The sequence below is a fragment of the Ctenopharyngodon idella genome, chromosome 24 (assembly GCF_019924925.1).
Source record: "Ctenopharyngodon idella isolate HZGC_01 chromosome 24, HZGC01, whole genome shotgun sequence".
Lineage (NCBI taxonomy): Eukaryota > Metazoa > Chordata > Actinopteri > Cypriniformes > Xenocyprididae > Ctenopharyngodon > Ctenopharyngodon idella.
The window spans coordinates 9035339-9048592 of NC_067243.1; the positions used below are offsets into that span (position 1 = coordinate 9035339).

Consider the following 13254-nt stretch of genomic DNA (forward strand, 5'->3'; position numbering starts at 1 on the left):
ATACATCCCTATATAAGAGCTTTACTACCACTGAACTTTACTGTGGGAACCAGGCACTTCTCACTGTACTCCTCCTCTAGCAACACCAGAACATATTGGATGCTGTTAGATCCAAAATTGTTGATTTGGTCTCATGAGACCAGAGTATTGATTCCCAGAATCTATATTTTGTAAATATGGGCTTTGGAAATGGCTAACTGACTTTATTGTACTTTGGCTACAGTAGGTAGTTCCAGTGAGAACAAAAACCATGCATGTCATTTCTGCAGGCTGCATCTTACTCTGTGACATAAACAGTCACTCTTTTCATAGTTTTTGCTGGCTCTGAGACATTCGCTTGGTATTTCTCCTGCTCTTTGTCTAGCAAAAAAATCCCTCATCACTAAATGAAAGCTTAAAATGAAGGCCTGATTATTTCAAGGGCCTTGTGACAAGTTGATTGTTTTTGAATTTCTGTGTTACTTTTGCTATATTTTCACACTTAAAACAATGATTTTGTAATCCTCTTGTACCACTGTCCTCTTTTGTACTAAGAAATAAGTCTCCTGACAGTTCTCAAGTGGTTCCATTGTTGTCAGCATTAAGTCTGAGAATGATTCAGTGGGCTATATAACACTTTTAATTGTCAAGAAATTACTTCTCTTTAAATGTTTTGGTTCAACATACTTACCTGTTGATCAAACATTGCCTTAAACTTATACCATAAATTTTTTATTTTGTTTTATTTAGTAACTTTTAGGAGGGTGTACTCATTTTTGCTACACAACATTTTATCACCTTGATAAGAAAATCTTATTTTCCTGAATAATTTTGACATGCTTCTTTGGTAATTGATTACACAGACTTGCTGGAACATTATATCTCTAAAGAACCCTAACATGTCTTCTAAGTAATTGAGTAATTGCTGACTTTCAGAAGTTTCAGAGGGGGTGTACCCATTTATGCTGTGCACTGTATATATATGTGTGTGTGTACATATACATATATATATTATATATTTACAAACTTGTTAGATGTGATTAATCGCGATTAATCAATTTGACAGCACTACTTTTTATACTATATATTCACAGTCTATTAAAGTCACTGTATGATAGCTCTATGAGGAACAGAATGAAATTCATAATTTTATTCACTGAAAAACTTCTCAAAATGGACAAATGTTTGTAAACAATTTTCACAAAAGCATTATTGTAGTAACACATTATTACTTTGTCATGGTCACACATCATTGTCCGGCCGCGTCAGTGCTTTGTGGAAGTTTATCCTGTGTTCCTCACTGAAAAAACGAACTTTTTGGTATAGTAATATATATTAAATTAACAATCATAATTTTTACTTTGTAAAATTAAAATTCAATGAGAATTAGAATTTCCTAAGTAAAATTTGAAATATATAGAATAAATTAAGGTGGAAAGAGTAACTCTGGAAGCACTTTCTTCAGCTCATACTCGTTGGTATCGCTCACTGCCATTATAAAGCTCGGATACATCAGGATATTTATTAATATAACTCAAATTGTGTTCAGCAGAAAGAAGATATATATAAGTCATATACACATAGGATGGTTTGAGGGTGAGTAAAGCTTGAAAGTGAACTAATCCTTTAATTCAATATATATTATTTGAGTAAAATGCTAATTTTGTTAAATTTACTTGAGTAGATTTTACTTAATTCTACTTAATGTGAAATTAAATAAAATAGAATTAAGATTTACTTAATTTCTTTATGAATGTTAAGTTCAATAGTAAGTAGATTTTACTTGATAAGAGGTAAGTTGTACAAATCAGAGCTGTAAAATTTACTCAAAATATGTTAGTGCAAATTGTTACAAGGATTTTATCAAGTAAATCCTACAAGTTTTTTTTCTTGTTTGAAGCACAAACTCACTTGATTTTGATGATTTTTTTTTTTTTCTCCAGAAATCAATATCTTAAGTCATTTTGCTTCTCAAGTAAATGAGTATATATATATATATATATATATATATTTTTTTTTTTTGGTTTATGAAAATCAAGGCAAAAATACTAAGCAAGACACTTTTTTGTAGTTAATGATCTTTCAAGCAGCATTAAAGCCATGGGTTTGATTCCTATAGGGAACACAATCACTCATAAAATCAACATGTGGATAAAATGTAAAAAGGCAATTTGCTATGATCCACGAAGGAAAGTCAAACATATTTCACATTGCGGTGAGCCATAGCACAAAGGCCAACATCCCTCCATCTGTCAAAATACCTCTCTGTTATGAGTTCAAAGACATTTTCTACAGACGTTTCAATATCCGAATAAAAACATGTTACGGACTCTTTCCTGCTGTCACTATGTGCTACCTTCTGGGAAAGTTTAAAAACAAAACAAATACAGATATCACAAGACATTTATTTCCTAACACACTCAGAAACAAAAGAACTGCAGAGGAACCAAAAGATGGCAAGATACAGTACAACTGGAACATTTCACATCTTATAATGAAGTCCATTCAAAGAAAACAACAACCATGCTGAAATATGAACACATTTTAAATGCTCTATATAAATCTGTATTAAATGTGAGACTATAGGACAGTATCAGCAGGATGCCATCTCTGTCACTCCAGCCTGACCCGTTTCCTTGGTGATGGGGGCGGGTCCAGAGCAAAGGCTGTGGGGGAAGAGGGGCGGGATTCTGGGATGTATTCCATACAATATTTCTCAATGTACGGCCCAGCAATGTTCCACACCTGAATGCAACAGGCAAATAACATGGGGTGAGAATGTTTTATGATCCACCAGACAAGTAATTGTAAGTCTGATTAAAAATATATATAAAACTAAATAGCTTAACTCTTTCCAACATGACTCATCTTTTGAGGTACCATTCATGTAGCATAAACAGTCACGCACTAAAGGTTAATAACTCTTTGAGTTAGGGGTTTCTTTTGACAGTAATAGTGATGCCAATACTAAGAAACTTTCAGGCTTACCTTCTGGTCTACGAGAAGCCGATGTACAGCTTCAATGTCTGGAGCCATGAACCTGTCTTTAATCCAGGGCCTGAGGAAAAGAGAAAAAAAAAAGACAAAGATACGTAGGAAGAGAGATGAATGAAGGTTTGCCAATTATTAACCTGAAAGTTCAATATATTGGAGGTTTTGGGGTTAGTGTATCATCATTTGACCTACTTTACTGTAGCACGCACAAGGTCGTATACTTTCTCCAATGGTGTCGTTGTACGTAGGGGGCGTAGAAATTCAATACCCTGACAGGCAGCTAACAACTCAATGGCTAGCACTGTAAGGAAACATAAAACGGACATATCCAGGTTTAATATCTCCCAAAATTACATATTCTGGTCTGTATTTGCAGATCGGTGGTCAGTAAACCAAAAATTACAAACAAAAAACCATTACTATTTTAGGAGGTGGCGATTTTGTATGAATTTGTATGATGTGAGTGATATTAAAATGTCAGATTTTTAGAAAAAAATTATGCATTAAGTTCCACCAGTAAACATAACCATCACTGGGACATAAGCAGTTCGTACAAATTCCTATGAATTAAGGTGGGATCACATTTACTGAAATTTCACAGACGAAATCCAGTCATTTCAATAGAAATCTGCAGAATTCGGGAGCTTCGCACGTGTGCGTAAAAGTTGGTCACGCAAATTCACCAAAGTGAACAACAGAAAGCTGCTTTGCACATACCTCATACTTTATACATCACTACGCTATTAACAATGGATCTTTTTTGCCCACAAAATTTCACTGAAATAGCACTAATAAGACCACACTTTTAGCCACCAATTCACCAAAATGTAAAATAGTTACAAATTGCAATGAGATTGTGTTAGAAAATCTTAAGTATTATTAGAATTTGTGCTGTTGTGCTTTGGTTCTCCAGTAGAGGGTGCTATAATAGTAACAATTTTAGCTAAATTGATTAGTGGATGATGTCAGTGTGGATATGAGAGGTTAATATCAGGTTTTGGACCTTGTTCGACGTGCTCGACCACTCTGAGGGCTTTGCGTGCGGCCCAGCCTCCCATGGACACGTGGTCCTCCGTGGCCGCACTAGTGGATAGGGAGTCAATAGAGGAGGGGTGGCAAAGTACTTTGTTCTCTGAAACTGAAGGAGGAAATGTATCTGTTTTAGTTAATCGTCAACATGACTTCAGTACAGTAGTCAAAATTAAACTTTCCACTATTTGGTTATACGCTTCTGAACTTTGTGATGCTAACCAAGAGCTGCGGCAGTGCAGTGTGCGATCATAAATCCAGAGTTCAGGCCTCCCTCATTGACCAGGAACGCAGGAAGCTCGCTGAGAGAGGGATTGCAGAGACGTTCAATGCGCCTCTCACTGATGGAGGCCAACTCATGCACACCGATCGCCAAATAGTCAAGAGCCTAAGAATGGAAGAAGAGAATGAGCAGAGATGTCATTGAACCTCTTTGTTAAATAAATGCTACTGTGGTGAGATAAAATACCTTTGCTGGATATTCTCCATGGAAGTTTCCACCGGATATGGTCTCACCTCTTTCTGCAAACACCATCTAACTCACAGTCAAGGGCAAAAGTACAGAACTGAAGAAGAGGCTGGTGTAGTTACAGCACTGACCAGCAAACCAGCCAAACATTGACATCAAAGCGATTCTCAGTAGGGGGGGGGTGTATGTAGTGTCCGGGAAAGTGTCCGGAAAACATTTTCAGTTGGCGATTTGAAGTGACATGAGCAACAGACACTATTGGCACTGCAAGACGAGTGCAAGTGTTCATGTTGCGAACTTATAAATATCGCTTAAAAAAAAAAAGGATACAGGATTATCTGTGGCACTGTTGATTTCTGTATTAATGATTTTCTTGACAAACTCAATTGTGTCATTGACGATTCCATGGACCTGCAAAATGTAAGGCAAACTGAATTAAAATATAGTTCAAGTGTGTCAACCAGTGTTATTTTAGGGGCCATTTTAAACTAAAAACTGACATTTTTTTGTCCCTTAATTTACATGATAATGGTGTTTTGGCAGCCTAAAAATGCTAACTTTTGAAAACGGGTTTCAAAGTGCATGTTTTTGGGAAGGATACCTTTACCGTGGCCACGTTAACAAAAAAAGGCGAATTTGTGAAAACATTGGTGTCATGCGCATGTGTATTACGTGTTCAGTCTATGGGCGCGTAGTGTTTCTTTACAAAGTGACATCGCCATCTACTGGCCTGGCAGCAGAATACAGCATTTTTAGTCGTTTTCGAGAATCTTTGTGAACAGGAATCATTTTGACAAAGTAGTCGTCTGTACGTAAAAAAAAAAAAAAAAAAAAAAAAAAAAAAGGAAAAACTTTCGGAAAACACACTGTTGTTGTGTAAACATACCCTTAGTATTATTTACATACTATTATAGTTTTTATTAATATTTTGAATTTGAATTTATCTTTAAAATATTTTTTGTTTTAATTTTTAGTAATTTTGTTATGTATTTTTGTAATTTTTAGCAGTTTTTGTTTTTTATAATATATTATAATTTAAGTTTAATTCATTTTTTATTTTAGATTTATTTCCAGTTATTAAATTTAAGGCAAACTGATTTAGAATATAGTTTATAAGTGTGTCTTATTTTAGTGTTACCATAATTTGAATTAGCTTTTTAATTTTATATTTTAATTTGAGTTATTTTTTAGTTATTTTGTGATTTTATCATTTATTTTTTTTTCAGTTTTACTTTTTTTATTTCCAGTTATTTATTTTAGCGCTTCACCTTAAACTTATTTCATCAATTAGATGCCATTTCAAATTTTCCTTTAGTTTAATATTTTAATCTAATATTTATATTTTATTTTATTTCAGCTTTATTTCAAAATGTTTTTAATACTTTCAGTTAATAATAACAACACTTACAGTTTATTTAGGGTGACCCAGAATGGGCTCTCTATGTTACCTGTGGACAACAGCGCATAGTGTAGGCATCTTGAACTCTGTCGCAAAACCGATGGCTCTCTGCAATTATGGAAAAAAAGCAGGACAGGTTACTACCAAATGGTTAAATACAAGCTTTAATAGAGCATATAAACAGAGCGGCATTCACCTGCAATTTCAGACGGGTGGTGATCAGAGTCCAACAGGGAACGGAAGCGCAGGGCCACTTCCTTTTGCCCTGGATGAGGTCGCAGTTCATGAATGTCTGTAAGGAAATTAGTTTGTCATTAAATTTGTTTATGGTTGTCGGTGCCAATAGCCTCGTGAGTAGCGCGCCGACATATAGCGCCGCTGTGCTTCGGGTGACCCGAGTTCAAGTACCGGCTTGCGGACCTTTCCCGATCCCGTCCCCCTCTCTCTCCCACTTCGCTTCTTGTCGGTTCACTGTCCTATCATAATAAAAGGCAAAAATGCCAAAAATAAATCTTAAAAAAAAAAAAAAAAAAAAAAAATATGTTTATGGTCTATTACATTGCCATTACATTGCATTACTCAGAAAATTGGAGGAGGGCTGCATTTGTGACAGGGTCCGTGACTTTATATGTAAGGCTTTGATACACAAATATGTTTTGTCTCCCTAGTCATGTTTTGTCTGAGAAATCTGAAAGAGTTGCAGTGTTTACAGTTTCTGTCTGCAGAACTGAGAAACAGTGTGAAATAAGTCTGCTCGCATCCAGCACATCAATCAATTGTTTACACGACCCTTATTTTTGTCCTCACCACTATCAAAGGCTTTGGTGGTCCCCTTGAGGACTTCCAGGGTCAGGGCAGCGATGATGTCAGCCTGCCGGGCGATGGCCTCAGCTCTCTCCACGGCCTCTGCTCCCAAAGAAGTGATCATCTGTGTCCCATTGATCAGAGCCAGCCCCTGTGGACAGAGATAAACATAATAAACACTATTACCACAGAATAAAACTAGCACCTAGCAGCCACTTCAGAGCAGCCTAGGAACTGCTAAGCAACCGCATAGCAGAATACTCTAGGAACCATAGCAATTGCCCTAGAAGATGCATAAAAATGCTGTAGCAAACTTCCCAGGATACTACAGAGTCCAGCAGTGCCTGCCCACTTTTTTTTTAGCAGCGTTGGTTCCTGAAGTATTTTTTCTATTTAAATTCTCCCATAGGGATTTAAAAAACTTTAGTTATAGCATTATAAACCATGAACCAAGCTAACCAGCTACAAGGTGAATCAAAACATTACAAACTTTGATTTGAAACAAAAAAGTATTTAAAATTGGACAAAAATACAAATGTGCAAGACTGTGTACTTAACGGCTTTAGTGAGGGAAAGAACTACAATCCCATGAAGCATTGCACATAAATTTATTGCAAAATATGCATATATTTAAAAATATTTACATTTTTTGAGACCACAGGGAGATATATCACATAATCTCCAGTGCTCAATGGAAGTAGGCAGAGCTAAAGAGCTCTTCTTGCGCATTTGCAGGTTGCTACTCTCTGATTGGTGTAATTTTCTATACAGCATCATGGGTCATGTAGTTTTTCACCAGGAAGAACATGATTATTTTAAAAATATGCTGAAATAATGTGGGCTGACGGCTTCAGCAGAAGCAAATGCCATGGACTAACAACCTTGTAGCTCACAGTAGGTCTGTCTTTAAATGTTTATAAGCAGAGCTGGGTAGTAACGGATTACATGTAATCTGGATTATGTAATCAGATTCCCAAAATCAAGTACTTGTAATTAGAGTAAACTACTTTTTAAAATACTCGTAATCAGACTACAGTTACTTTTTTATGGATTACATGATTACATATTATTTACACAATGGCAGTAAGTTGTTCACAATTCATTGATTCTCCTAATTTTTCATTTTTTTAACGTTTATAATTTTTGATAATAAACTTGCCACTTATATACGTTTGTGATTCTTCGAGTTTTTCCGGCGGCACAAAAGTAATCTAAATGTAATCCAAAAGTAGTCAGATTACATTACCAAAAATGTGTAATCTAAGAGATTATATTACTGATTACAAATTTTGTCATGTAATTTGTAATCAGTAACTGATTACAATTCATAAGTAATCTACCCAGCTCTGTTTATAAGTTATTGTTCAAAATCAATTTCCTTATGGAGAAAATGAATGGAGTTTTTACTTCCGGAACCCAACTGTTGCACTCTATAGGTAGTGCTGCCAATTTAGCAATTTTGTCGCTAGATTTAGCAACTTCCCCACCCCTTTCTGAGACTTTTTTCAAAAGCCTAGCGACAAATCTAGCAACTTCTTGGACAAACCTTATCTAGATTTTGTGACTCGCCCACTGATCTATATTTATATAGATCAGTGGACTCGCCAGTATGACGTCACCAGTTTTAGCTACTTTCAACTGAAAGCAATTGGCAACACTGTCTATAGGAACAACATAGCAACGCCCTAGCAACCACCCAGAAAACTATAGTGACCACATAGAAATCACCCAAAACACGCTCGTAAAGCAACCACTCAGAGGCAAGCCTTCATGCTGCATCTCTTTTAAAAGTTTGTCTAGTTTGTCCCTTTGCAAAAAACGATGACTTGTTTTAAAGGTTAGATTGTTTTTTAAGGGTGGTTAAAAGCCGTAGACCAGACAGGTAAAGGGCACACATTTCTGACCCACAAAACAGCTCTAAGTCAACAGAGATAAACATGTTGACTGCACAATGGGGGGATTAACCGTACCTCCTTTGGCTTCAGAGATATGGGCTTCAGACCATGTGCTTCCAATACCTGCGGGCAATACAAAGGTCAAATGTGACTTTAAAGAGTAAATATGCACTGCTTTCATTATCATTAGGACAAAGATTTGCAACCACAGCATCCAATGAAAATGTCCTCACGTATTTGGCATCCGCCCAGCCGCTCTTGGGCGACCACATCTTGCCTTCTCCCATCAGACCGAGGGCGAGATGAGAAAGAGGGGCGAGATCTCCGCTCGCACCTACCGTACCCTTCTCCGGGACGTAGGATAAACAGGAGGCTGTGAGGAGAGAAGAAAGAAAATGGTAAAATATCAGCTTGAATACAAAACTCCTGAGGGAGAATTTCAAAGGAACTTTTTGCTAATATTATTTTGTAGACGCAGCAACTACCATAAAAGTATTCTTTGAAATGGCACACCATGTTTCATGTGCTGTGCCAAAGAAACCCAACAATACTCTCTTCAGTTAAAACAATAAGCATTGCATTAATGTACCATTGAAGGCCTGTATCATGCTGAGCAAATTCTCCAGTGAAATCCCGCTGTACCCTTTGGCCAAAACATTGATCCTCAGGGCGAGCAGCATTCGAGTTCTTTCAGGACTTAAAGGACTTCCCAGACCTACAATCAAATATAATCAAAAATCATAGAGTAGACAGAATGAAAGTTGGTTTAATAATGTCAGTTAATTCATGATTCAAAATGTCATTCAAAAACACATGCAGACATTTGTTCATGCTTATATTTATTTTAACTAAAATATGTCACACCTGATGAGTGTGAGCGTAGAAGATTTTCCTGAAGCTCCCTAAAAGAGAGAAATATGTGACATACAGTACTAGAAACACTTCACATATGGTTTCATTAGTTAAGCACATTAGTTAACGTGAGCTAACAATAAACAATACTTATACAGCATTTAGTTAATGTTAGCTTTAAAATGTACAAATACGTTTTTAAAATCAAAAGTTATATCTGTTAACATCAGTTAATGCACTTTGAACTAACATGAACAACAATGTTTTATTAAAGGGTTAGTTCACCCAAAAATGAAATTCTGTCATTAATTACTCACCATCATGTCGTTCCACACCCGTAAGACCTTCGTTCATCTTCAGAACACAAATTAAGATATTTTTTTATAAAATCAGATGGCTCAGTGAGGCCTGCATTGTCAGCAAGATCATTTCCTTTTTCAATGCCCAGAAAGCTACTAAAGACATATTTAAAACAGTTCATGTGACTACAGTGGTTCAACCTTAATATTATAAAGCAACAAGAATACTTTTTGTGCGCTAAAAAAACCAAAATAACGGCTTTTCAACAATATCTAGTGATGGGCGATTCAATTTTTCAATTCAATTCACATTTATTTGTATAGCGCTTTTCACAATACATATCGTTTCAAAGCAGCTTTGATTTGATTTCAAAACACTGCTTCATGAAGCTTTACGAATCTTTTGTTTCGAATCAGTGGTTCGGAGCGCCAAAGTCACGTGATTTCGGTAAATGAGGCTTCGTTACATCATAAGTGTTTCGAAATTTCAATGGTTCACCACTGGGGGGCGTGACTTTGGCAGTTTGATACACGCTCTGAACAAATTCAAAACAAAAGATTTGTAAAGCTTCGAAGCTTCATGAAGCAGTGTTTTGAAATAGCCCATCACTAGATATTGTTGAATAAAGTCACTATTTTGTTTTTTTGCCGCACAAAAAGTATTCTCGTCGCTTTATAATATTAAGGTTGAACCACTGTAGTCACATGAACTGTTTTAAATATGTTTTTAGTACCTTTCTGGGCTTTGAAAAAGGAAATGATCTTGCTGGCAATGCAGGCCTCACTAAGCCATCGGATTTTATCAAAAATATCTTAATTTGTGTTCTGAAGATGAACGAAGGTCTTACAGGTGTGGAACGACATGAGGGTGAGTAATTAATTTCATTTTTGGGTGAACTAACCCTTTAATTATTTTGCTCATTATTTCATGTTAGCTATTGCATTAACAAATGAGACACTTTAAAAATAAACTATTATTTAAATGCGAAAGATTTCAAGAGTAAGAAAATATTTTATAATTTTAAAAAGAATTATACTTGAGCTTGCTGACTGGGATGACAGTCCGAGCAAATTTACCAAACCCTGTAGTGATGCCATACACAACTAGAAAAGGAAAAAAGAAAATAAGGATCATCATGTGGGGTCATATTTATAACTACCCAAACTATTTCATATCAATGAGGATTATTAAAATATTCATGCTCTTGCAAATATGTGCTGTTTTGTACTACATTTTATTATTTAATGAAAATGTTGAGAGAATTTGCTGTTATAATGCCAAAGGCTTGACATGTGGTTGCTAAAGTGCTCTAATGGTGATGATACACGGGGCAACTTTTTTTTGCCGAACGATATTGCTTGGGCACTTTCCCATTGAGAAAGGGCAAAAAATTTCGATGTAAAGTATCCAGATAGAAATTTGTTGGCCATTCTCAATGGGAAAGTGCCCAACAAACATTGCTCAAAAAGTTGCCCCGTGCCACCTTAAGTGGTTGTTAGAAAATTGCTGTATGGTTGAGCATTTTTGGTAGTAGCTTAGTCCAAATCAAAAGAACCAACTTGTAAGTATCTAGATATCACTCAGAATTTAATGTAATTCTAAACTATTCTTTCTTAAAAATCAAGGTTCTTTCTTGGCATTGATGGTTCCATGAAGATCCATGGAACTTTTCCATTGTACTAAAGGTTTATTAAATTGTTCTTCACACTAATAAGAAACTGATTCTTTTAAGATCTATTCATTGAAAGGTTCTTTGAGGAACCAAAAATGTGAAAATACCCTTTTGGAACCTTTCTAAACGCCGGTTTGAAGATTTTTAGGAGCAGGTCAAAAAAAAAAAAAAATCACTCTGATCACTTTGAAAACCCACACATATTTCCTTTAGAATGGATGTTTTGCTCACCTTTGTTTTCTTTCACAATGGTGTCCAGAAGCTCTCTCGATTGCACAACCTTTTGCTCTGCCTCTGGGGTCAGCTGAGGGTCAGATAATAGTTGCAATGCATTTCCATTGAGAAATATAGGCCTGGTTTCACAGATTTTGCTTAGATTAAGCCAGGATTAGGTCTTAGTTCAATTAAGACATTTAAGTAGCTTTTTTAAACATCTTGAGACAAAACAGTGGCAATGACATATTTAAAGACACGTCAGTGCAAGTTGCTTTCAGTTAAAACAGTCTGGGACTAGGCTTAAGCCTTGTCTGTGAAACCGGGGATAGTTTGTAAATGTTAGTCCTTCACAAAACAATTGTAGACATCCAGGAAAAACCAATTTACCTTAATCTTAAAGAGGCCTTTCCCTAAATTCACCAGATCAGTTGAGGTCAGGCTGTTCCCATCTAGAGAAATGTACTGAAAACGGACAGCTGTCATTAATAGCACTGATGATAGTAAAAGTGCTGTATTTGTTGTACTGATATTTCATACTTACTTGCTCTGGTTCTCTATATGCTCTTGTTCTGTTTTTAACATCCACATTAAGGACATTTTCAGAGTTTACTGAGTAGCTAAGAGCTTTTGAGAGATTTTCCGAAAGACATAATCATTTACATGAAAGTCTGTATTTTGTCCAGAAATAAATGAATGATTCCAAATGTGGACCAGGTGAGAAGTTATATGTGATAAGCAAAAGGTTTAAATATAAAAGAACAACAAGCATGGTCAATTATTGCATTTTTTAGTGCTATTAATTAAAAAAAATGCTATAAAACTGATCAAAATGAAGAAAAATGCATTCGAAATTTCTGTAATGAGGGATTTTCTTCCCTTTACTGCAATTCAAGCTTTAAGTACAACTTTAGATTTGCATTTAATGTCTTTGAAGGCTTTTCTCAATAAACACTGGTATATATGATTAATTGCGATTAATTTGATTCAGTTAATCAGCTTATCATATAATTTATTAAATTAAAACTTGTAATCGGTTGACAATATAAAGATACAGATGTGATGTCCCAGGCTGACTTGGAATGAAATCTTGTGACATGGTGTCTCCTTCAATAGCTGAAGATAACAGTAAAATGACATGTTATTTACTCATCTTGCAAAACAAGATTCAGTATTTGTGGCAAACAGCCTCAAAAAAAGTCAGTCAAGAACTGAATGATTGAAGTTTGCCCTCTCAACAAACATTGAACAAATAAACCATATTTGTAACATTACCAAGTTCAACAAAGTCATTATCCTCAAGCACATCTTCTATGGTATCGTCACTGTCCAGCAACCCCAATCCTTGACATCTTCTGACCACAAAATGAACATCTTTGATGTGCTGGATTCCTCCATTGTCGGGTTTGTTCTTGATGTAGCGCTTGAGAGCTTCAAAACCCAACCATTTGATGCTGCAGGTGGCATCTTTGCATGGAACAGTCAGCCACTCATCCCGAACATGGACCGTGAAGCGAGGCATCTCGTTTGACTGAACAACCACAGGCTGATACCTGAGGAGTGTGATCAATGCAAATCACTTCACTAGGTGGTGTACACAAATTGCAATGGCCAATCAAAGGCTGTTCTGTGGACCCCTCCTTTTACC

The 13254-nt window shown here is 35.9% G+C and overlaps 1 protein-coding gene across 1 annotated transcript; it reads right to left on the reverse strand.

The window, feature by feature from the left end:
* Positions 1-2364: 2364 nt before the first annotated feature.
* hal (histidine ammonia-lyase) lies at positions 2365-13159 on the reverse strand. The gene is made up of 20 exons (XM_051884527.1): positions 12882-13159; positions 12662-12722; positions 12151-12178; positions 11997-12071; positions 11625-11697; positions 10758-10824; positions 9434-9471; positions 9159-9284; positions 8803-8942; positions 8645-8692; positions 6678-6825; positions 6067-6162; positions 5920-5978; positions 4802-4882; positions 4472-4537; positions 4225-4390; positions 3977-4111; positions 3166-3274; positions 2968-3037; positions 2365-2724 (listed from the first exon to the last, which is right to left on the reverse strand). The coding sequence occupies exons 1-20, from the start codon at positions 13126-13128 to the stop codon at positions 2593-2595; spliced, it is 1965 nt and encodes a 654-aa protein (XP_051740487.1). The 5' UTR covers positions 13129-13159; the 3' UTR covers positions 2365-2592.
* Positions 13160-13254: the final 95 nt, after the last annotated feature.

Excerpts from the sequence above, each read along its gene's own strand:
- hal (XM_051884527.1), bottom strand. The coding sequence starts at position 13,128 with ATGCCTCGCTTCACGGTCCATGTTCGGGATGAGTGGCTGACTGTTCCA. Across the intron at positions 12,072-12,150 it reads CATATAGAGAACCAGAGCAA|TACATTTCTCTAGATGGGAA; the intron begins GTAAGTATGAAA and ends GTCCGTTTTCAG. Across the intron at positions 4,883-5,919 it reads CTATGCGCTGTTGTCCACAG|GTCCATGGAATCGTCAATGA; the intron begins GTAACATAGAGA and ends TACATTTTGCAG.